At 54.8% G+C, this 22,631-nt stretch overlaps 6 protein-coding genes across 6 annotated transcripts; all 6 read right to left on the bottom strand.

Annotated features, from left to right (window-relative positions):
* Positions 1-8,984: 8,984 nt before the first annotated feature.
* JKF63_04759 (uncharacterized protein) lies at positions 8,985-9,149 on the bottom strand (the record flags this gene model as incomplete). Its single annotated transcript, XM_067900737.1, has 1 exon — positions 8,985-9,149. One exon carries the CDS (start codon positions 9,147-9,149, stop codon positions 8,985-8,987), a length of 165 nt encoding a protein of 54 aa, XP_067756758.1.
* Positions 9,150-9,256: 107 nt separating this feature from the next.
* On the bottom strand, positions 9,257-9,478 carry JKF63_04758 (uncharacterized protein; the record flags this gene model as incomplete). The annotated part of the gene is made up of 1 exon (XM_067900736.1): positions 9,257-9,478. The coding sequence occupies one exon, from the start codon at positions 9,476-9,478 to the stop codon at positions 9,257-9,259; it is 222 nt and encodes a 73-aa protein (XP_067756757.1).
* An 895-nt stretch (positions 9,479-10,373) lies between these two features.
* On the bottom strand, positions 10,374-12,179 carry JKF63_04757 (uncharacterized protein; the record flags this gene model as incomplete). Its single annotated transcript, XM_067900735.1, has 1 exon — positions 10,374-12,179. The coding sequence occupies one exon, from the start codon at positions 12,177-12,179 to the stop codon at positions 10,374-10,376; it is 1,806 nt and encodes a 601-aa protein (XP_067756756.1).
* A 997-nt stretch (positions 12,180-13,176) lies between these two features.
* JKF63_04756 (uncharacterized protein) lies at positions 13,177-13,962 on the bottom strand (the record flags this gene model as incomplete). Its single annotated transcript, XM_067900734.1, has 1 exon — positions 13,177-13,962. One exon carries the CDS (start codon positions 13,960-13,962, stop codon positions 13,177-13,179), a length of 786 nt encoding a protein of 261 aa, XP_067756755.1.
* Positions 13,963-15,456: 1,494 nt separating this feature from the next.
* On the bottom strand, positions 15,457-18,342 carry JKF63_04755 (uncharacterized protein; the record flags this gene model as incomplete). Its single annotated transcript, XM_067900733.1, has 1 exon — positions 15,457-18,342. One exon carries the CDS (start codon positions 18,340-18,342, stop codon positions 15,457-15,459), a length of 2,886 nt encoding a protein of 961 aa, XP_067756754.1.
* Positions 18,343-19,678: 1,336 nt separating this feature from the next.
* Positions 19,679-20,431, bottom strand: JKF63_04754 (uncharacterized protein; the record flags this gene model as incomplete). The annotated part of the gene is made up of 1 exon (XM_067900732.1): positions 19,679-20,431. One exon carries the CDS (start codon positions 20,429-20,431, stop codon positions 19,679-19,681), a length of 753 nt encoding a protein of 250 aa, XP_067756753.1.
* Positions 20,432-22,631: the final 2,200 nt, after the last annotated feature.

Raw genomic sequence — 22,631 nt, 5'->3', positions numbered from 1 at the left:
CGCACGACACCGCACATAGGGGCGAGATGCACACATCGCCGCCGACACACAGCCCGCCATAGCAAACAAGACAAGTGATCTGTAGAAAATCCTCACCCGTCGCAGATCTTAGGAGAATACCATAGGGACTGAGTCGCTGCCATCGAACCCGCGCACACATGGGCAGGTTCGGCGTTGGATCTCACTTCCCTCCTCGGGGCCGTAAAGCGGAGTTGCCGGCAATAAAAACATGCCCGGGTACCCACTAGAAAAGAGAGCCTGCAGTGACCCCCGCCCCCAATCAACTCGCACCGTGGCCACGCAAGGGTCACGCAGGAGCCAAAGACGGTAGGAATTGAAAAGATTACGTTCGCCACAGGTGCACCGACACGCCTGGAAACAAGCAGGGACTCTCTCCGGCACCCGTGCGGTGAAGAGAGCCACCTCCCACAGTTTCGCCAACGCTGCCGGTGTGCGAACAAAGGACCCCTTGCATCACCGCACCGTCCTGACGTGACTCCTTTATTTCGTGGGAAGGGGAGCCTCTCTAGTCTCGACCCCCACCCCCGTCATTGCTTATATTTCGTTTCCCCTGCTCGCATGTCGTGTGACAGCTGACCAAAACGGCGGAGGACGCACTCATGGAGAAGAATGCATCAACAAGCAACACCTGAACTTTTGTCTTTTGTGGGGGAGGAGCCCCGCCAAATCACGTACAAAACAAGAGAAGAGAGCGGAAAAAGACCACGGGGATGTGTGCGTACACCGTCTGCTTGGAAGCGCAGAAAGATGATGGGTGGAGAAGAAAAAGCTAGCGCTCACATGCTGTGCCTGTGTATATTGGGGCGCTTAACACCTGAGAAAGAACAGGAAGAGAACATCTGTGGTAGGACAAGTGCTCAACACGACGGACACACATTCACCACTATTCTTTCCAGTTAGAAAAAGAACATGCACGTGTGTAGAGCACACGGTGGCCTCCGTGGGTCAGTCATCTCAAATGTACAGAGGATGTTGACGGAAGAAGAGCAGATGCGGTAGGATGCGTGGCGTGAGTCCGCTGAGACTGTGTGTGTACGCGCGCGCGCGTGGGCATACAGTTGAAGAGTTCGTTCCTTACTTGCTTTAGATAAGCTCACGGTGAGGAGTAAAAGCTATTTTTTCATGTTAATTCCTTTTCCCCGCGCCCCCTTTGCAGGGGCACGTGCCCTTGTCGGGTCTCTCTCTTTCCCTGCTGCTTGATGGATGTGGCAATCGTGTTGCCCACATGACACACAACACAGGGAAATCCGAACGCATGGACACACACACACACAAAACAGGCCTCAATGAAAACAGAGGGCAGAGGGCGGAGGGACGAAGGGAAGAGGAGTCACGTCGGAGCAGATTGCATCACGAACGGAGTTGAGAGAAACTATACGCACGTACAATGGGAGAACGGAAAAAAAAAAGAGAAGTGGGGAATTACACACTGTTAGAACCAAAAGAAAAGTTATACAAACAATATGGTAAAACAGGTACCTGAGGAGGAGAAACAACAGGAAAAGATTAGGCGGGAGAAATCTCCCCTTCTGAAGGGGGAGGTAGTTGAGGAGAGCCACACGTGCAACCACTCTTTTGCAAGCACTCACTCATGCGCAAAAAACAATGGTAGAAGGGGAGCGGGGGGAGGGGAGTTGCAGACACGGGAAGAAAGAAGCGCAGCATATAGAGAGGCGGCTGGGTTTGCGTATGTGTCCGTATGTGACGTGGAGGGGATACAACAGAGCTGCCAACATAAGCGGCGCCAAGGCGACGAGGAACGAAGAAACACATACCCTGGACAAAAAGATATGAAAAGAGACAAGAAAAATACACTGAAAAAATAATGTGAACAGACATTGGTGCCACGCGACTTGCGTCGCATTATGAGATGAATTCGCAGTTTTGCTGTTACGTATCGCCCTGGGTTGCTTCTGCGTTCCCTTCACAACTTTTCGAGGTTCTCTGCAATGCTTTCTTCATTTGCTCACACGCCCTTTCCGTGCGACATTACGCGTTTGTCCTTAGAGCATGCACACTAAGGCAGTAGCGCCCAATGCAGCCACAGCAGCTACACCGCACTTCAGCGACGCGGCAGCGTCCCTAGGTGGAATACACTTTCCCCCCTTCGTTTTGACGAAGCGATCCTCGCACCTTTCGCAAATAGAGGGTTTGCCGTCATGGCAAGCTTTACACTTCGAGACCAGGCAGGCGTCCTGCTCACACACACCGTTCTGTACGTGGTAGCCCTCTGCACACGCAGTGCACTTGGACAGATCACGCGCGTCGCACTTAGTGCAGTGTTCGTCCTTGCAGGCGTCCTGCTCACACACACCGTCCTGTTCGTGGTAGCCCTCTGCACACGCAGTGCACTTGGACAGATCACGCGCGTCGCACTTAGTGCAGTGTTCGTCCTTGCAGGCGTCCTGCTCACACACACCGTCCTGTTCGTGGTAGCCCTCTGCACACGCAGTGCACTTGGACAGATCACGCGCGTCGCACTTAGTGCAGTGTTCGTCCTTGCAGGCGTCCTGCTCACACACACCGTCCTGTTCGTGGTAGCCCTCTGCACATGCAGTGCACTTGGACAGATCACGCGCGTCGCACTTAGTGCAGTGTTCGTCTGTGCACGTGGGCTCACACACACCTTGGGAGTTCGGGCTGTAGCCCAGTACGCATTGGTCGCAAAAAATGAGGCTGGTATCGCGGCAAATTGTACACAACTCGTCGGCACAGGCATACAACGCAGCAGCGTAGGTGGCCATCATAGCAAGTGTCATGAACACTAGCAGAAACGCCTTCAGACGGGAGGGCATTGCGGCAAGAAGTGGATAGGGGGAGGGAGAACGAAGAATATGTTTGGGTGGGATGTAGGCTATCAGGGAACGCTGGTGTGAAACGCGGATACACAAAACGAGAGAAGGAGCGTCGTTGGGAGGTCGAGTCTTTGGCAGCCTCACTATGGAGTGGGAGAAGAAAGGGGAGGATAAGTATTAGGGCGATATATTTTCAAAAGTGAGGTGCAAAGGGTTAGTCGCGCAGCTCTCCCCTTCGGTGAGGTTGGCACTATCCGAGACCACACAATGCATAAGTATAAACATCGGTGTGCATAACATAGGCAAGGGCTCGCTCTTTGTACAGAGAAAAGAATATACAGGCCAGGGATGTCAAGTACACCCATGGCACTGACTGGAAACTGAGTGCGCCCCGCACTCCCTGTCAGGGTACTTCCTTTTGCCTTTACAGTTTCCCTACACATTAGTCTCTCTTTCCAAGTGCCCAAGCGCGCGGGAGGAAGGGAAACGCACGCGTACATGTGGACAGGTGTGCCCCACAGTGGAGAAGCAACGAACGCGCCCCTGCAGTTGACCTGCCAAGCATGTCTAATTCAGATTCCCTTTGGTTCTGGACGTCTTTGACTGCCGCACAGAGGAGGAAGAGAGAAGGGGAGGGGGGAGTCTGCGTCAGTCGCATCAAGTGGGGGACAACAGTGGGAGTGGGACGTGACACTCCGCTGCACTGCTGCAGCCGCACTTGGCGTCAATGTGGTTGCTTGATATTCGCTGCCTCTCACATTGGGGGCCTTTTGCCTCCTTGAGTAAAAGACGAATAAAAAACGACGACAGCGAGAAAAAAAACTCACGCAAAATGATGAGAGGGGGGAAGAGTAAACCGCGAAAGGGAGGGGCCTAGTGAGAAGTGGAGCATGCCTACCAGCAAGACTCAGGGCGGGGAGGGGAGGGGGACATCGGTGTAGGAACCACGCGCACAGCCACCTAAACTCCTGACCGAAGCCTGGTGCCACGCGGGGCGGAGCGGGGGGTCGCCTCCTTTCCAGTCTCCGCACCCGCAGTCACACACACACACACACGCACACACACGCACCACCGCACTCCAGCGTCCACCGGGGACACTATTTCCCCTCAAGGGTGATGCGGTTCTCTCATGGTGGCGATAGACTCCCGTGCTTGAATAGACGGTGTGTGAGCGATACATCGACGGCCGGTATGCCTAGTGCGCGTCTTTTCTCAGACGACACGCGGCAGTACAAGGGACCGTGCTGGATCACAGCAAGAAGAAAAAACAAGAGAGATGTGCAACCGGAGATCGCCGCCCCTCCTCTCCACGCACAAATGGCGAACACCAAAACATGCACAGCCCTTTTCTGGAATCACTCCCCCCTCTCCAAGGATACCGACGAGCAGTAAAGGTGTCTCCTTGTAGCTTACCCTGGTGGCGTGCATGGGGAGGAGGGAGAGAAGCGGGAAGCAGTCAAAGAGAACAAAAAAGGCGCGTGCAGGACCGCGTGTGCCTCCACCTTTGCGGTTCTTGATCCCGTTCATCGCTTTCCCTTGCACCTGATATGCAAGCACACGCCACAGTTGTAATGGCATACGCTCCTGCAACACGGGAGGCGCCATGGCGGCCGCGCAGCAAGGTGATGCTTAGATGAGAGTACGCTGCACTCCGCCTGAGAACTCTCAGGTTGAACGTGACACTGACATGAGAACAGTGGACACACAGTGAACGCAGTAACGGCGACAATCTGAAGGAGGGGGAAAAAGAAGCGCGACGGCACAACGAAAGTGTACTGCAAAGGGTCCCTCGACTCGAGGAAACGTGGCACGCTCCCGAACACATAGTGGTGTCTTGTGGCGAAGGACAACATATAGAGCGAATGCCCTTCTTCCTTCTTCCACATGACCCCGTGTGTGCTTGCAACCCAGAAAGTGAGGGGGGCGCAGCAGACATGTCAGGAGGCGCCACGTGGGACAGTGCGCTTCTTGGAGGTCTAGTCCGGACGGCAGACGGGCACTGTGTGACGTGCAGACGAAAAGAGAAAATGCAGAAGTGGGAAGGAGAGAAACCGGAAAAGAACACGACGACGCTGTAGCACGTGGACAGATGCACAACTACACACAGAATTGATCTTTAGTGGAAACGGAGTGGAGAGAGCAACGAGTAGGTGTGCAGGTCGCTGTGCTAGCGAGCAACGGCGGGCGCTTCTACCCCCCACAGGGCCAAGCGGGATGAGTGGAGGGAGATCAAAGGAACAAAAAAAACGATTAATAAACCAATGGTGCACATACAAGCAGAATGAAAATTAAGTGGGAACACGGAGAGCTGCTCAACAACTTCTTGACAAACGCCAACGACTCGCGCAGTTCACATGTGTCACACATTCGTGGAAAGCGAATCTCCCTCAAAAAAACGCAGTCTTCGAGAGAGAGAGAGAGAGGGGGGAGAAGGCGGGAATGGGGTGTCCGAAAAGTGCGTCGTGAGGTTAATGAGAAGAAAAGAGCAGCGTTCAGGGGCGGTACGGCTCCGCATTGCTTCGATGGCGTGGCATTTGGCCCTCCCTCTCCCTCTCCCTCACACACACACACACACACACAGAAATTAAGTGCCAGTCATATGGCACACCCCATGCGCCCCACATTGTGATGAAACACCTTTGCAAGGCAAACCAAGACACACACAAGATGGAATCAAAAAAAAGGGAACGTGACGAGTCACGTCCGGTGCGGCCTGGTACGCACACTCGTTGCGGCCCAAACACGCATCATTGGCGTGTCACCGTCACGTGCATCAAAATTGTGTCCGAACAAAGCACTGCGGCTGATCAAAGGAGCAGGGCTTGAGCTGGCAGCATACCAAACGAGCGGTGCGAGGTACCCCAGCTCTTTGAAGCCCTCAAAGTCCACTTACTAGATGGCAGAGCATGTTCCGAGATCCTTGATGCTGTGCAGGCTACTCCGTCGCGCAAGACTTCCTCCCAGGCACGAAACTCCTGCGAGCGAGACAAGACCTCCCCCTCCCCCGCAGGTGTGGACCTCAAGCAAAAGCCTACAGCAGCCAAACAGCTCGAATGCCCAAGCCCGGAGAGTTCCTGGGCCACAAAAATGAGCGGCAGGAGGTTTCACCAAGTGGTGGGTCACACCCTCGGCGCGGTCTTCGATGTTCGACAACATCCCCTGTGTAGACCTCAAACCGAGAGCGGTTTGCCAAGTCTGGAAAGTTGACATGTCGGGTTGAGATCCGGGGCGTCGCTGCAGTGATCCGTGTGAGAAGATGCACAGCCTCCTCACGTGTAACAGCTTCGCGATGCGGAAGGGGATCGCGCCGCTAGTTGGCCAGTCTCCCCCACCAGCTCCTAGAGCGCGCTGGGGTTCACCGGCCAGTGCAGCATAGGCCACGTCCTCAATCGGCCGCATCACAACTACTTTTGTCGGCACAGAAGACATGGCTCTCAAGAAAGCGCGCACACAAGCAACGTCATGCGCCTTCCCGCGGCAGGGCGCCCCCCCCCCTCATCCGCTAGCCTGTGAACCCCGATACTCTCTCAAACCTGCTTCGGGTGTGCCAATAGCGAAATACATGTGGGTGGCGCTTGCTTTCTTTCTCTGTCTCCGCAGATCGATCGTGGGTGAGGGGGGTCACCGTGACGGCTTGACCCATCGCCCACCATCCCTGATTACAGTTGCGCTTTTCGAGGGGAAGAGAACGCAGCAATTGTGGAGGACGCCTGCCTGCTTCCAAAAGGGAGGCGGTGAAAAAGGAAAAAAGAAACGCACCGCGGCTGCAATCTCAGCGCCGTTAACCCGATGAAGGAGTGCATCCGCACTGCATCTCTCTCGTTGGTGCCTGGATTTCCTTGGAAGACTCCCTTGTGTGCCCTTGCCAGTAGCTCAATGACCGGCCCCATCCGTGCCCGTGGGTTCGCGTGTGTGTGTGTGTGTGTGTGTGTGTAATTTTTGTGTGCGCGATGGGGATGGGCGCGCAAGAAGGCCCTGCAAGCAAAAATCAAAACGGGCATGTGGGGTGAGAGGAATAGTGGAGTGCCAGAAGCGGAGAAATGCGATCAACGTCTTCAAAGCGGATGTGGTTCAGCTTTACCGTGCCCGTTTCCTTGTCCATGAGGGTGTGGGTGTGTACGCTGATTTGGTGAGAGCAACCCAGGCAACATCGACGCGCAGCGCTTCATTGTAAACACGTGAGCGCGTCCACCCGGCAGCAGGGGATGAGGCACACGCGTGCAGATAATGTACGCGGCGTTTGGGGCCCTTTCTCCCCAATTACAACACACGCGCCAGAGAGTTATTCCGTAATCATCATCTTCTGTGGTTTCTCTTGCTCTCTGCCCAGGGGGGGGGGGTCAGTCACAGGGGTAGTCGTAAACTACAAAAAAAAAGCCATCAGCAACCCAGGGGGGGATTCCAAAGGCGGTTCGAAAGAACACAAGAAAATAAAAGAGGTTCTCTATGAATGGGCACACACACATACACGTGTCCCTGGCCGCCCCTGTCGCTCACGCAGGTGTGTCTAAGCGAGAGAGAGGGAGAGGCGGAAACGAGACTAAGGCATGCATGCTTACGCGTAGCCGTACAGGATGTGGCCGCGCTTGCGAAGCGCGTTCACGACGTCAGAGGCCGTCACGGTCTTCTTGCGCGCGTACTCGGTGTAGGCCGTGCTGGAGCGAACAATGTCCTCCACGTACGCCTTCAGCAGACGGCGCACCTCCTCGTAGATCTCACTCGAGATGCGCTTCACGCCACCGCGGCGCGCCATGCGGCGGATGCAGCCGTGCGTGATGCCGCGGATGTTGTCGCGCAGCACCTTCTTCTGGCGCTTCTGGCTGCCTTTGGCATCAGCGGAGCGCTTTCCCTTGGCCATGGTGGATGTGTTGGAAAGGGGGTGGGAGAATAGGAGGTAAGAGCGTAGTGGGTGGTGCGAGGATTGCTGAATGGACTGCAGAATGTTGTACATGCGTGTATGCATGTGTTTTAGTTGTGGAAAAAGGGAGGGAAGAAAACATGAACAGTTTGGTACGAGTCACCCACATGATTAACACGAAGGGGCGAGTCGAAGGGGGGAAAGGGGGACGAGAAAGAGGCATCGAGTGGGGAGTGGAGGAGGATCACTGCCATTGTGTATCGGGCACACAGGTGTAGGAAATTCGCCCGTGGGGCGGGAGGACCAAACAGTATCAAAGCGGGAGGGAGGAAGACGAGGAATACGGCCTTAGCACGCCCCTTCCCCACCCCCAAAGACCTCCTGCCCTCGACCCTTCAGTCTCGTGTGTGAACCTGTGGGTAGTTGAAAGGCACGCTAGACGCTAGAACGAATGCCCAATCGTGTCAGGAGCCACGCATCTTTGTGATTTGGTGATGCGTTACGGCAGGTCATGTCACGGAAACACTTCGAGTCGGTGCCTTTTAGAGTCTTCACACCGCAGGTTCAAAGGAATCCGCAGGAATTTGCGAGTGAGTGCCCATGTCCAAAGTAGAAAACGGGTATGATGTGCATGGAATGGGTTCGCTAAACAGGCGAGCAGTGAAAGCAAACAAAAACGGGGAGGTATACTTGGAGGAACAAAAGACACGAATGGAGGCCTCGTACTCGTGGGCCCCTCCCTCCCTCAATCACCCCACCCCCACCCCAGGCTGCGGGGCCAGGCTCTACGTTTTCTTTCTCGAACCCTTGTCGACTTGATGCCGTCATGTGCGTGTGCACAGGAGACACTTGCGCACTTTTCGATGGACAGCCCTTGTGCTCACAAACGTCCAACAGAAATGTCGCCGGCGATGCGGCTCATGTCGTGTTGCTCAAACACACCGGCGTCCGTTTGAAGGCAGTTGGCGGAGGCCGCAGCCAATGCCAGCCGAAACGCCTCCGTTGGACTGGAGCCGTGTGTGTATTCGGCGAGAAAAAATAGCATCGGCCGTGTCGCCGGGCGCCCAAAGGGCTGACAACGCCGTCCACCTTTGGTATGTGAATCACATGTAGAGCTTCACCTCGTTCTTGGATGTACGCAGTGCGCGGGCCATCGGTGACTGCCAATACACGCATGGTCCACATCTGCATCGCGTACTCAAACGCGCTCTCTGGGGTCGATCGCCCTGTGAGCTGGTAGAGCCCCCCCCCTCATGTTCACCTTGAGGATAAAGTGCGCGTTGGACACCTCGAGCGAAGCCTCTATCCCACTAATGGCATCCATAAGGACGGGTTTCTGTGCCGTTGCTGCCAGCGGGCAATCTGCCCATGATCGCCAGGCCATCCGCGCACTCGAGTGCCTCGAACAGCATGCGATCCATTTCCTTTCCAGATTCTTTCGGACCAGCAGCTGAGGGCTCGATCAGCTCCGGCATCGTGCCGTTCTCGATATCGAGGCAGGTGACGCGGGTGCGTGTCTCTGCCAGCACGAATACAGCAATGGAACGCGACGTCCTCCTGATGGAGAAAATGGACCACGCGCTCACCAGTCTCGCCGCCGGCAAAGATACACAAATGTGGTTCTGCAGAAGTGTGGGTTTGTCCTGTAGCACGCAGAAGCACGGCAAAAGTTGGTGCCGTTACCACCGGCGTCGCTGTGGACAGTTAACGCGCGGTTCACCTCATCGACGTGAAGCCTATCAAAGATGAGTGTCGTTTGCAATGCCGGGTTTGGGCCGGCCACCACGATTAACGGGGAGCTCATTGCCCGCACAAAGGATCGCGGAGAGAGTGGGTGCCGGCGCCTTGCCTTGGAGAGCCATCACGAAATAGGGGCGAAAAACGAGAAAAGAGAACGATGATGAATCCCAGCGAGAGGAGGAGGGCAAGCAACGCGACTCGGGGGACAAACATGGAGAGAGCAACATTCGCAATACGGTTGCACTCTTTCTCTAGCACGAGAGCGCGCACGTTTTTCTGCTCAGATGCGCATACGAAAGGGGCGGTGTGGGCGCTTGAGAATACAGCGGTGCCTTAGCTTCACGCGCTGCGTGAAGCGCATGACAATAGAGCATATGTTTGCACCCTTCTCGAAGGTGGAAAGCGGTGATGTCTTGCGCGTAGTGAATGACATCGAATGTGGCCCCGGGGATACTGGTGCACAGCAACTTTACAGGTGGAGAAAAGCCTGGCAACCGAAGATGTGTAATAACCGGCCGGAAGCAGTATTTTGAACCTCGCCTCTTCTTTTAGGATTAGCTGGGAGAGTGATCGTAGTCCAAGGACAAATGGACCTCCATCGGTACGCAGATTCTACATGGCATCGCAGACACACATCTACGTGGCTGTCCTCCGACGTCACTAGGCAATAAGATGTATGTATGTGTATTGTGTATGTGTGTTTAGGGAGGGGATAGGGGATAGGGGTGCTGCACCCAGTCTGCGCCATCCTCACCCCCATCACTTCCCCGCCCCTTCCGTGTGGAGCAGTACGATAACCGAATAAGCGGTACAGGCCCCTTTGTGGAAAATAGGAGGGGGGGGAAGACAGGTAGCAACTGCCGTTGACCCATCGCCCTATTTTCCCCACCGCTATACAACTATTCATGTCGCGCCCTTTTCCTCCTCACTAGGGACACCGTGCACCTCTCCCACCCCTCTCAGAGAGGCTGCGTGTGGTACGTGAGGTACTGGATGGCAATGTCGTCGCCCGCCCTCTGCAGATACGGCATGATGTTTTCTACCACCTTGGCATGGTAGCGGTTTACCCAAGCGCGTTCCGTCTCCGTGAGGAGGCTCACGTCGACGAGGTCTCGGCAAAGTGGAGCCATCGTGAGGTGGGACAAGGTGTAGAAACCGCTAACGCTGTACTTGGTCTTACACTCGACCACTTCCTCAAGGTTCTCAATACGGATGCCGTAGTGGCCCTCCTTATAATAGCCAGGTTCGTTTGACACGACAGAGTGCAATTCCATGTTCGCCTCTGTGGCAACTGGACGCGTGCCGATACCGTGAGGGCCTTCGTGCACGTTGAGGAACGAGCCCACGCCGTGCCCAGTACCGTGGGGGTAGTCCAGCCCCGCGCTCCATAGAGCCATACGCGCCACCGTGTCAAGACGAGCACCGCTGGTGTCTCTAGGGAAAACAATGCTGTTGAGCGCAATATGCCCTTTGAGCACCAGAGTGTAGGCCTCGCGCTGCTCATCACTCGGCTCAGTGAAGCAGATGGTACGCGTGACATCGGTGGTGCCATCCAAGTACTGGGCACCGCTGTCAATCAGATACAGCTGATCTTTTCGTATTGTGGCGGAGCCCGTCTCAGCAGGGCTGTAGTGACACATCGCCGCGTTGGGTCCAATTGACGAGATGGAGTCGAAACTAAGCTGCACAAAGTGCTCCCCTTGGGCCCGGAGCTTCTCAAGCTTCTTGGCTGCCTCGTACTCGTTTAGATCCCAAACACCCTTCCTCACTATTTGGTCGTGCAGCCAGGCGAGGTAGCGCGTCAGCGCAGAGCCGTCGCGCACGTGGCAGTCGCGGAAGCCCTGGAGCTCGACTTCATTTTTGATCCCCTTCAACTTTTGCGCCGGCCCGCAAACGACGCGCACAGTCTCAGCTCCTGCATCTTTCAAGATGCGGAACACGGCCTCACTGGTCTGGCGCTCGTCGATGAGCGCTCTCCGGCCCGGTTGCAACTTCTTGAGGTCTGCCTCCAACTGCCCATATGGGAAAAAGTCAATATGGCCCTCGCAGGTGTGGCGCACATCGTCCGTGACCTTCTCGGGGTCCACATAGAGACAGACCTTCTCGCGGTACTTGTCAATGACAGCATAGGCATAGAAGACGGGGTTATAGTCCACGTCGCCTCCGCGGAGGTTAGTGAACCAGGCGATCTCGTCTAGAGCGGAGAGAATGATCAGATCACAGTGCTTTTTTTCCGCCTCTGCGAGGATTGCGGCGCGCCGCTCCTGGCAAGTGGCGCCGCAAAACTGAGCAGGGCGCACGTACATTTTTTGCACGTGCTCCTGTGGCGGCATCATCTCCTGCACGATATTGGCGACCGGGCACAGATTGATATTCTTGCTCAGCCGTTCCCACTCCGCCACCGTGGCGAGGTATGGGCTCATGCCAACGGCGGCCTTTGAGCCGAGATTATTGGTGATCCACTCCTCCAGAGAAGGCACCCCCGGCTTGCCTTGCTTCATGACCTCAAACTCTGGGTACTTCTCCACCTCTGCCGCCAGCCAGTAGCGTCCGTCCGTCCAGAGGAGCGCCTTTTCCATCGTGATCAGGGCGGTGCCGGCGCTGCCATGGAAATGAGAGACAAACGCGCGACACTGCAGGTGCGCTGCCACGTACTCGCTGTTGTGGGCATCAGTGCTAGGAACAATGAGGGCAGTCACGGTGGCCTCTCTCATCCTCTCACGCACAGCGTGCAAAATTTTCGCGCCTGATACCGCCACCTGCATGGTTCACAGGTGAGATTTACGGTGAGGATGCGCAATGCGACAGAAGAGCCCTTTTCCGAGTTTGAAACGAGACGGCAACAGCAGACAGAGCTGTGCGGTGGTGCGACGGTATAATGCTGGGGTGCGGAAACACACTAGCAATGGATAACAAAAAAAAAAGATATGACGAAGAAGGGAAATCGATGTGCAAAAAAAAAACGGTGGCTGGATGGACAGGGAGGGTCTCGCGGTGGTGGTGATGGTGATGGTGACGGTGATGAAAAACTGCACTGTGGCGTCCGTGCTGATTGGGGCTCTGGCGTGTTTACCCTGCGAAACGGGAGAGCCGGGAACGTAGCAAGAGCGTGGACACGGCTGCGTGTGACAGATGAGCGACAAGAGGCACAGGATGGAGAGAACGTACCGTAGACGGGAGATGTACAGGGGACGAGGAAACAAACGGTAGAGTACGTGCTCCTCGAACTCGGAGTTGTAACGCCTTCCTCAAGAAGCTCGTAGCGTTGGGGAGAGCGCGGTATCAAAGCTGTATATCGAGGGGGGGGGGGGGTACCACTACCACAACCACTACACTGGTTCCAACTTTTGTTTTCATTTGGCGGCTGCACTTTCGAGATTACGGAAAGGTGAAAGGCCCCTGTTGTTCCACGCCATGAGAGACGGAGGCTCTTGAGCCGTGTAAGGGGGGATGACATGAGGACTCCAAAGAAGAGAGTCCATCTCGAGAGGCGAATATCGAGGAGGGATCATGGCGCTACCAAGTCCTTTTCTCTCTCTCTCTCTCTCGGCCAACAGCACCTCTTGTATCCTCGGATGAGTGTCCTTTAGGGAACCATCCTCGTGAATCAGTACGCCTGCGCGTGCGGGCGCGAGTTGGATTGCGCAACGAGAAGCTTGGAGAAGAGATAAGATGCTGAAAAGGCGGTAAAAAAACACTGCCGCTTATTCATCTTACGAGAGCGTTAGACCCCCTCTACGTCCTTGCTGATGCTGCGCGTACCTACAGACCCATCTTCGCTGGATCCTTGCCTGCCCTCTCGATTAGCTCCCGTTTGTAGTCCTGGAAGAGCTGATGAACATGACGACCTTCCCCAACAATGAAGAGCACCAAAAGAGACCAGAGGTACACCAGTACGAGCAGCTGGCACTTATTACTCCAGCTGTTGAGTTTATTGATAGTGGCCACCTCACCAATGGAGGCTGTTACTGTGTCCGCCACAGTGAATCCAAGGTCCTGGAGTGTGTTGATCACATCGGGCACGTAGGCAGGCGGCAGCACAAACACCATCGATTGCTTGTCCTCTTTCGGGTGCACAACGTACTGCTCGCCTATTATTTTAAGGACGCGACGTGAGACCCAGGGATGGTGAGAGTCGCGGAAGTGATTTGTGGTCAATAAGATGGTGCTCATTGGTGTCTTGAAAGGCTGCTCCTTTTTGATAAAAGCACGCCGGCTGAGGTTCACGTCAACACAGTCCGGTAGCCCCATAGGATGGAAGTAGGCGTACTCGGGGAACCTGCCTTTACGAAACAGCGTGCGGCACAGGAAAACGTAAAATGGGTTGTAGATGTCGTTGCTAACGTAAATAACGTGTTCTTTCACGTAGGGTTGATATACCCAGTCCGTCAAGTAGGTTTCCTTGGCGTAGCGTGGAGTGGGCACGATGGTGATGCGCTGGCGGCGGAAGGGATGATCAATCTTCAGAACGCGCACTACTTGCTCTGCACCGTCGTTGAATAGGACATCCCTGAGACGCCACGCCTTTTTGCTAAGGAGCTCTGCCATGGGAGCTTAAAGTGTTGCCGTGCCCTGGATGTAAACGAGCTGCTGTTAGAGAGAGAGAGAGAGAGGGGGGGGAGAAAACAGAGGCACTCACGCAACGGTCACACGGAGAAGTATCGAAAACATATACCACCCCAACAGATGGAAGGGAAAGCAGTTGCCAGTGCGAATGGGGGAAAAAAAGAGGCAAAAGATCGGCCGGCGCTGGATTCGTGCCTATTTCCCTCTCAACAAAGTAGGAAGAACAAGAAGAATGCTAGCGGTGTACCTCATACAGATGACCATGAGGTAGTACTAACCACCTGAGTGCGACCCAGTGCTCGCCACGATAGTGGGGCTGTGGTTGAGGAAGTCATCGTAGTGGACAGCCATTCGTGAGTGCCGGGAAAAAAAACACACAATGGAATTCTACGCTTTGCACCTAAGCTATGTGGACTGGGCGTCGTATAGCCACGAATACCTTCAATTAGAGCACAACGGGCAGGTGTTGCTTCAGGCGTCGGAGTCACCAGAGGGGACCGCTTTTTCTCACATTTCCCATGGAAAAAAGGGGGCAGCTGAAAGACTGAGTACCTGTGTATGTGTATGTGTGTGTGTGTATTTGTGGAGGGGAGGGTCTTCGCAAATTGTGGGTTTTCTATCTCCATTCTACTCAAAAAGACCATATGGGGGGAAGAAGAGGGAGGAAACAATGGTGTGTCACTCAGCACGTGTGAGTGTGTGTGTGCGTGTGTGTATTTCTAGGTGCGACTGCCAGGGTGAACCCTGTATAGATGAGCTGGGGGAGGTGAAATCCTTCCCCGAATCAAAGAACGTGCGCACACCCTGACAGAGCACAACCGAAAAAAGGAGAGGTGGAAGCCGGCGTTGCTGACACAGAGACGCGTAGGCACGTGTAAACCAAAATTCACAAAAAGAGACAGAAAGGCAGCAAGCGCACATCATCAAGGAGGGTCAAACAGAAAAAAATAATAGCAAAAACTGAGGTGGAGAGATTGGCAGAAAAGAGAGGGGGGAACAAGAGCGCAAGGCACACACACACACACACACACACGGAGAGAGCCGTAAAGGGGGTGAACGGCACGTCTGATTACTATAATCAAAGTACGGTTTGATGTTTGTGCTTCTCGCCTCACGGCGCCATGTGCTGGTGGTGATGCTGCGCCGCGCCTGACTACCAGCACCATGAACCTTTCACTCACACAAGTCCAACACAAGAGAAGATGCTCGCCCGTTCAGCGCGGGTGTGAGGGGGGGACGAGAGAGTAAACAAGACAAGAGTAACGATCAAATGTGCAAAAGAAAAGCACAAGTTCAGGAAAAGCCAACAAGAGACATCAGGGATGATCGTAGTCTCATATTGCGACAGGTGTCGAAGGTGGGTTGGCTGTCATCGCCACGGAATTCGGTCATTTGCTGAGGCCAACATCAGCAATATGAGACAGCGCTGTGCGGGCAGACTACGCACGAGCCCTTTTTGGTATCCTGGAATATAGTCTAGAACGGAGGCGAAATGAGGCGGTGCTGCAGCAAATAGTCGTAGATGCAGCCCGAGCGCACCAAGTCGAGTCCCGATGAAACGCGCACGTCATAGATGGTGATGGAACCGGTGTGCGACTTATCCATCATCTCCTGCTTGACGCGCAGGAAGAGGGCGGGCGGAATGTGGCTCTCGCTGCATACAACTGCCTCATCCGCGGAGAGCGCGAGGAAGCCGCGCATGTTGCGCACGTCGAGCGGGCCACCAAACTTCATCTCGACCGTCTGGTCGACTACACGGTGATCCGGAGAACGACCAGCGTCTATGCGCTGGTCCAGCAGCTTCTCGGTCGCAGTCTTAATGCCCAACAGACGCCGAAGACCCACCATCCACGCCTCGCAGTCCGTATCGTAGTCGCAAATCACCTCGAGTGACTTTCCACCGCGCAGCAGCAGCGCAAAGGCACGGTAGTTGTTTGAGCCTATGTTGCCGGGTGTGATGTTCTGTGTAGGGTCCTGTCGGTACGTACCGTTGTCCGTGACGACCTCCGCCCGCGCCCTGGTGAGCTGGCTCTCCGAGCTGAAGGACACAAAAGATTCGCTATAGACGCCGAGAACGACCTTTCGAATGTCGCGCAACCAAATCGTTACGGGTGGCTTCCGCCGGTTGATCGGAGAACCCTGGCTGTCGAGCTCACACGAGTGGATGCGTTTACCATCCTCGGAGATAAAGTAGAAGCGGCGTCGCACGTGACCCTTGCTCGACACCTTTGTCATCTTCACGCCGTGACGTAGGTATGTGAGAACCTGTTCCACCAGTGAACTGAGGTGCTGCTCTTTCCTCGCTGCGACCTGCAGGTTTTCCTTTTTCTTCGCGTGAGCCACCTCGAGCACGCGGTTGCGGTACCCCTCGAGGCCCTTCTCCAGCTTCAATTTGCGTGCTTTTTCCTCCTCGATCTTCAGCAAGTACGTTTGCTTTTCCTGTGCGAAGACTTCATCAAACTGACGGCGGATGCTTTCCGTCTCCTCTGGGTTCACAGGCACGTCTTCAAGAGAGATGAGCTTTGGCAGGTAGTCCTCGATGGTCTTGATGTCCTCCACCACGGCCCGCTCGGACGCCTCCTCCTTCGACGAGACCGCCTCTCCATTATGCTTGCGCTCTTCAGCAATGGAGCGGAGCTGCTCTAGCACCTTCTCGTTGATATCCTTAATCTGCTTTATCCACTGCTCACGGTGGTGGCGACGCTCGGCCAAGACAGCCTTGCGCATCGCCTCCACATTGCCGCGCTCGCGCAGGATAGCCTCGCGACCCTTGGCCTTGTCCAGTTTCGCCATCTCCAACTGCTTCTGCTTAGACTGGATAGCAGCCTGGCGCACACTCAGTTCTTCCTCCAACTGACTCACCTCTTCCCGGAGGCGTGTCACGGCAAGCTCCTCCTCTTCCTTCTTGCGGCGAATCTTATCCAGTGCCTGTTCGTACTCGCGCGTCAAGTTGTCGCGCTCCGCCTGCAGAGCCTCATTCTCCCGCTTCTTTGCCTCGAGCGTCTTTTCGAGAGCTTCCAGAGTGGTACCGCTTCTTGCCTCCTGCTGCTTGATGATCTTGTTCGCCTCCAATCGGGCCGCCTCGCGAATCGTGCTGAGCTGCTTCTCACGTGCCTCATCGCGCTTTACCTGAATGGCAGTGATGCGCTTCATCTCCTCCTCCTTGATATTTGTGATCGGCTTCGTGGACTCGTAGATACATGGCTTGTACTCGTAGACGTTGCGCGCAATCAAAAGTTCATCGCGCAGCTCAGCGATGTCCTGGTCGAGTCGCCACTTCTCCGCTGGCAGGTCGCGCAGCACGGACCCGATGCCGGAGGCGCCCAGCGGGTTGCAAATGCGACGGATCATGGATAAGTTGTGATAACTCTCCTCCGCCCACTCGCTATCCGTCCAGCAGTGAATCAGCATGATGGTGTTCGTCGGCCCGTTCACAGTATTGTTTGGGTTGCCCTTCTCCGCATTGTAGCAGCGGCGCATCAACTGAGTCATTTTGGATCTGCCAAAGGGCATACGCAGGCGGTTGCACTTGATATTCGACACGATACCTGCCGCAGACACCAAGACACGGCTCGTCTCTTCGAACGCCTCCTGTTGGGTAGAATCGAGGCCGCACAGCACTGGCCGCTCTGAGTCACCGAGAGCCACAAAAGTCATCGAGTTGGCCTCGTCGTACTCGGCGTACTTGCTCTCTGACTCGTAATGGAGCAGCTGGAGCATGATCGTCTCGCCCTTGTACGGTGGAAGCGCCTGGAGCTCGGCGGTGGGCTGTTTCTCTGGGAGCACTGCCTCAAAGTACCTTTCGTAGTTCTGCGCAATCTTGGAGAAGACACTGCGTACATCGGAGTCAGACTTGACCTTCGCACGCTCCACCATGCGCACACGTGGGCCCTCCTTCACCGACTTCACAATCACACCGAGTTCGTTGTCTGCCCTGATGAGGTCCACAAGGTGCTCGTCCTGGCCAATAATGTAGCACGAGAGAGTAAAGATACCCTGAGCCCCGGACACGGCTTCTGAAATAACGCGCGCTGCATAACCCTCCTCCGAGCGGTATCCATACATCAGCTGACGCTTCGGGATAGAGCGGACACCGAAGCTGAACACCACAAGGTTTTGGCGGTTTTTCACAAAGTCGGAGGCAGCAGAACGCATTGTCTTTTTCTGGATTGTAGCGGCATTTGGATGCTCCAGCAGCTGCTCCACAGCGAAGTTTGTGTCGTTAGCGGGGAAGTTAGCCTCCTTCAGTGCCGGGGGACACGTGAACGCGACGCCGCTTGCCGAGGAGCGCAGCGCCACCGGTTGGCCTGAAGGTGACCTCAGGTCGTGGAGGCACACCACAATCTTGGCTTCCAGGCTCATGGTGGATGGAGGAGGGGGAGAAGGAAAAATCGAGGCAGAGATATTTGCACGTGCCTGGGTAAAGAAGGAGACAAAACCACCGACACACCACAACGTGCGAAATATAAATGAAAAAAGGGGAAATTTCTTCTTACCATGAGAAGAAATGGTGTGCAGCGCGATATGCGATAGTGATGTACGGTGTGGCGCCGGAGTGGAGACCCACGCAGAGTGGAGGAGAAAAGAGACGTGAGAGTACCAAAAGAAAGGGAGACTGGTGTACTGCTAAAGCGTTAGCCCCATTCGACAATGAAGACACATGGGCTACCACTGTGCTGCACATACGCTTCCGAGGAGCAGCACTGCGAAGTTACTCATGTTCATCGACACACACACACACAAAAAAAAAACGCCCCCTTTATGACACACACAATATCAGTTCAACCACATACCGTTCATACATAGACAGAGAGAGAGAGACCAGCCCGAGGCTCACTCGCGTGGTGCAAAGCGGATTTTCACACGCGCGGCAGCCATGCCGGCCTAGTCGCCCGCACACAGTGGCTGCATCAAATCCCACAGACCACCCGCTGCGCAGCTGGCCTCGCTCCCAGCTACTCCCAGCTGTACCCCCCCCCCTGTCGACGCGTGGTGCACCTCGGCCAGTGCCACAGACTCCTCCTCCACTTCCCCAAGTGAGCAGTCGGGGACCAGTAAAGAGCACTCACGTCATGTTGACACTTCGCCCATCGCATAGGCCATACAAACGTGTGCCCTGTCGAAGGTCGACTCGACACAGCGCCACCTGGCTCCTGACAGTCGAGATCGGTAGAACGGAAACGCTCCGACTTCCCCATACGTTGTAGGTACCTGACCCGGTGGTCAGCAGAAGCGGTTCCGCAATGGCGATGGAAGAGACAACTGTTTGGCCTCCTCAGAAAGCACACAGGAGACCACTGATACCACACCACCGAGGCTACTCTAGTCTTCTGAGGCGCTGGTTGATTTTTTAATAAGAAGAGAGGGGGGCACGAGCATTAGTAGCGGCAGCCCCACACATGGAAGGAGAGCAGTCATGGGACAGATGTGTGTTTTCGCTTGATTCACAGACGGGGATCGAACATCACAGAGAGCGGGGCCCCAGGAAGGAAATGGTACGGACCACGCGGTGACGAGCGACCGTGCCAGAGCGAAGGCAAAAGCGAAGAGACAAAAAAGTTCACTGTAGGCAAACTAACACCTGCAGCGGCAGCGCCACCGAGCATACCTCTTTCCCTCTAAAGAAGAAAACCTGCAGCGGAAGAAAAAGCAACCGAGACAGGGGCACCTGCCGGTGGCAAGCGGCGGGAGACAGCAGCTAACAAAGCACCTGGGGGCTCCATTTTGTGAGGTAGCGAAATAGTCCGCGCGCGAAAGCGCAGCCGAGGACTGATGCTGCGCTGTACAGCCAGTGGCGCTCGCACCCCAGTGTCGTGAAAGCGCGACCTAGCCACAAAACATACACAAAGTCGACCATTGGGAGCATCGATGGTGGAATGGCCCAGATAAGAAACAAAAAGTAGCTCAGCTTTGTATAGGAAGCCAAAGCAGCCTCCACGAACCACGGGTGTGCTCTGTGACCGGAGCTGCAGAAGAAGAAGCGACTGAACCACGTGGCGACCGAAGCCACGAGGGCATTTTCTGTTAACGTAAATATGAAGAGGTTGAAAACTGCGGTCGGGTAATGCATCAGCGGCAGAAAAGAGCTCTGAAGGATGCGCACGAGCTGCAGTGATCGCACCCGTCGCTCCGGGGTATAAAGGAAGCTGTTCTGCAAGTCTTCTGTAATGTGTGGAATGGCATCAAGCACGGTGAGGTTCTGCACCACAACCGCCTCCATGACGCAGCAGACCAGAAAGATGACGAGCATCGCATAATAGTCCGTCTGGTTGAAGAGAACATGAGCCCACGCCTGACGGCGCATCAAAACCACATCGATCCATATCTGTACATCACTAAACTCGAAGCAGGTGTCACATATATGGCCGCACCTCCCGCACCGTTCTACGGTTTCAGTGTCCGGCTTAATGATGCGCGGAACACTGTGGCCACACTCAATGCAAACTGGCATCCCAGAAGTACGCACACCCGCCGAAGATGATAAAAAGGACAGCCTGCCACAGCAGTATAGTGAAACGTGAGTAAGTAATCAACGGCACACGGGGACGAGGCGGTGGCGGGGGGGGGGGGAGCTGTGCGGTGAGGCCTCTGTACACTTCTACCGCTCTTGTGGTATGTATGTTTTGAAGAGTGATGCGGAAAGCAGAAAGGGGGATTCAGCAAATGAAGGAGAATAACGAACGGTGACGAGAAAGATTTGCGAACCATTGAGAATGAGTGAGGAGGGGGAAGGAGAAGGAGAACCAGCAGTGGCAGGAACACGAGCGCTCACCGTTAGGTTTGGGCAAACACCCGCAAAAAAAAAAGATACTACGGCAATTGCCACGAGGCTAACATATGTTTTGATTTCTCACATCGCATGTATACGTTTATGCCCACCATAGGCGATCGTTGGCATATTTTCGTTTTTGGGGTCTGTCGGTGTTTGATGTCCGTGCGAGAACGCATGCGAGCCACACAAAAACCTCACCGGGTGAGAACACCCAGAAAAAAAAAAAAGAAAGCAAGTAAGAGAGTCGTGCACGGGAAGGAGAAAGGAAACACGTCAAATGCAACGGAAGCAACTCGCAGAAGTACGCAAGCAAATATTTGGGCAACAACGAGCCTGGACACTGAAACAACATGCACATATCACCGCGTGCGCCGGACTCACCATGAAGGGGGGGGAGGTAGAGTTTTACCGATATTGTATATGCACATTCTAAAAACAAAAACACCAAGAATAAAGAAAACACCAATCCACCAACGAAAAACATTTGCACGTCTACAGCGAATCCCTTGACCATGTTCGTATCATCCAATGCTGTCGATGACGCACACACACACGCATATATATATATATATATATATACACGCACACCTCTTAGGCTTGGGAGCTCGCACGCATCCACAAAGAACCGCTCCCTTCACCTTGTAGACGGGGTAGAGCGCTGGTACTCTCCCATGAAGCTTCACCCCAGGGAATAGGCGCCCACAATAGAGGGGAAGAGAACAGGCAACGGTTCTATGCATCACATGGTTGGGGGACGGGAGGGGGGAAGCTAAGACAAAAGAGACAACAGAGTAGAAAATCAGAGGAATAAACTCAGAGTCGGTGCGCACTGGATATTTGAATGAAGCTTTTTCATCGCTGTTTCAATGCATACCGCCATGTCAAAAACAGTAAGGCAGCGCAAGCAGTCCAGACGCATCTTTCCCACAGGTCTATTCTATAACATGTACTCAGACCGAAACTTGAACAGGTCAGTCCGAGGCTCCCTCGCGTGGTGCAAAGCAGATTTTCACACGCGCGGCAGCCATGCCGGCCTAGTCGCCCGCACACAGTGGCTGCATCAAATCCCACAGACCACCCGCTGCGCAGCTGGCCTCGCTCCCAGCCACTCCCAGCTGTACCCCCCCCCTGTCGACGCGTGGTGCACCTCGGCCAGTGCCACAGACTCCTCCTCCACTTCCCCAAGTGAGCAGTCGGGGACCAGTAAAGAGCACTCACGTCACGTTGACACTTCGCCCATCGCATAGGCCATACAAACGTGTGCCCTGTCGAAGGTCGACTCGACACAGCGCCACCTGGCTCCTGACAGTCGAGATCGGTAGAACGGAAACGCTCCGACTTCCCCATACGTTGTAGGTACCTGACCCGGTGGTCAGCAGAAGCGGTTCCGCAATGGCGATGGAAGAGACAACTGTTTGGCCTCCTCAGAAAGCACACAGGAGACCACTGATACCACACCACCGAGGTCACGCTACTCTTCCGGATTGGGTCAGCGGAAACACAAGAAAAGGCACAACTGGTCACGGAAGTCAGGTGGACTTTAGACGATTAGGTCGACTTGGTTGGTCTCCTCCTGCATCAGCGTGCACAGTGTGTGTGCGTGTGCGTGTGTGTGCGTGCGTGTGCGTGTGTGCGGGTGCGTGTTTTCTTGTTTGTGTGATCTTTTCTCCCCATTGACATTTTAGCTCTTTTAGCGCTCAAATATATTTGGTCGCAAACACATATACACGGCTAACCAAACACCTCAGCTGCAGGTGTGTCATCCGCATAGGAATTCCACACACACACGCACATACATACACGTACACACGTACACGCATTCTTGCCGCGGCGGTTACCTTGCTAGTACGACCCATGGAGTTCAGAAGGAGTGAGGAAG

The sequence above is a fragment of the Porcisia hertigi genome, chromosome 25 (genome assembly GCF_017918235.1).
Source record: "Porcisia hertigi strain C119 chromosome 25, whole genome shotgun sequence".
NCBI lineage: Eukaryota > Euglenozoa > Kinetoplastea > Trypanosomatida > Trypanosomatidae > Porcisia > Porcisia hertigi.
Note: the sequence above shows the minus strand (reverse complement) of the source record. Positions and strands in the feature narration are given on the sequence as shown.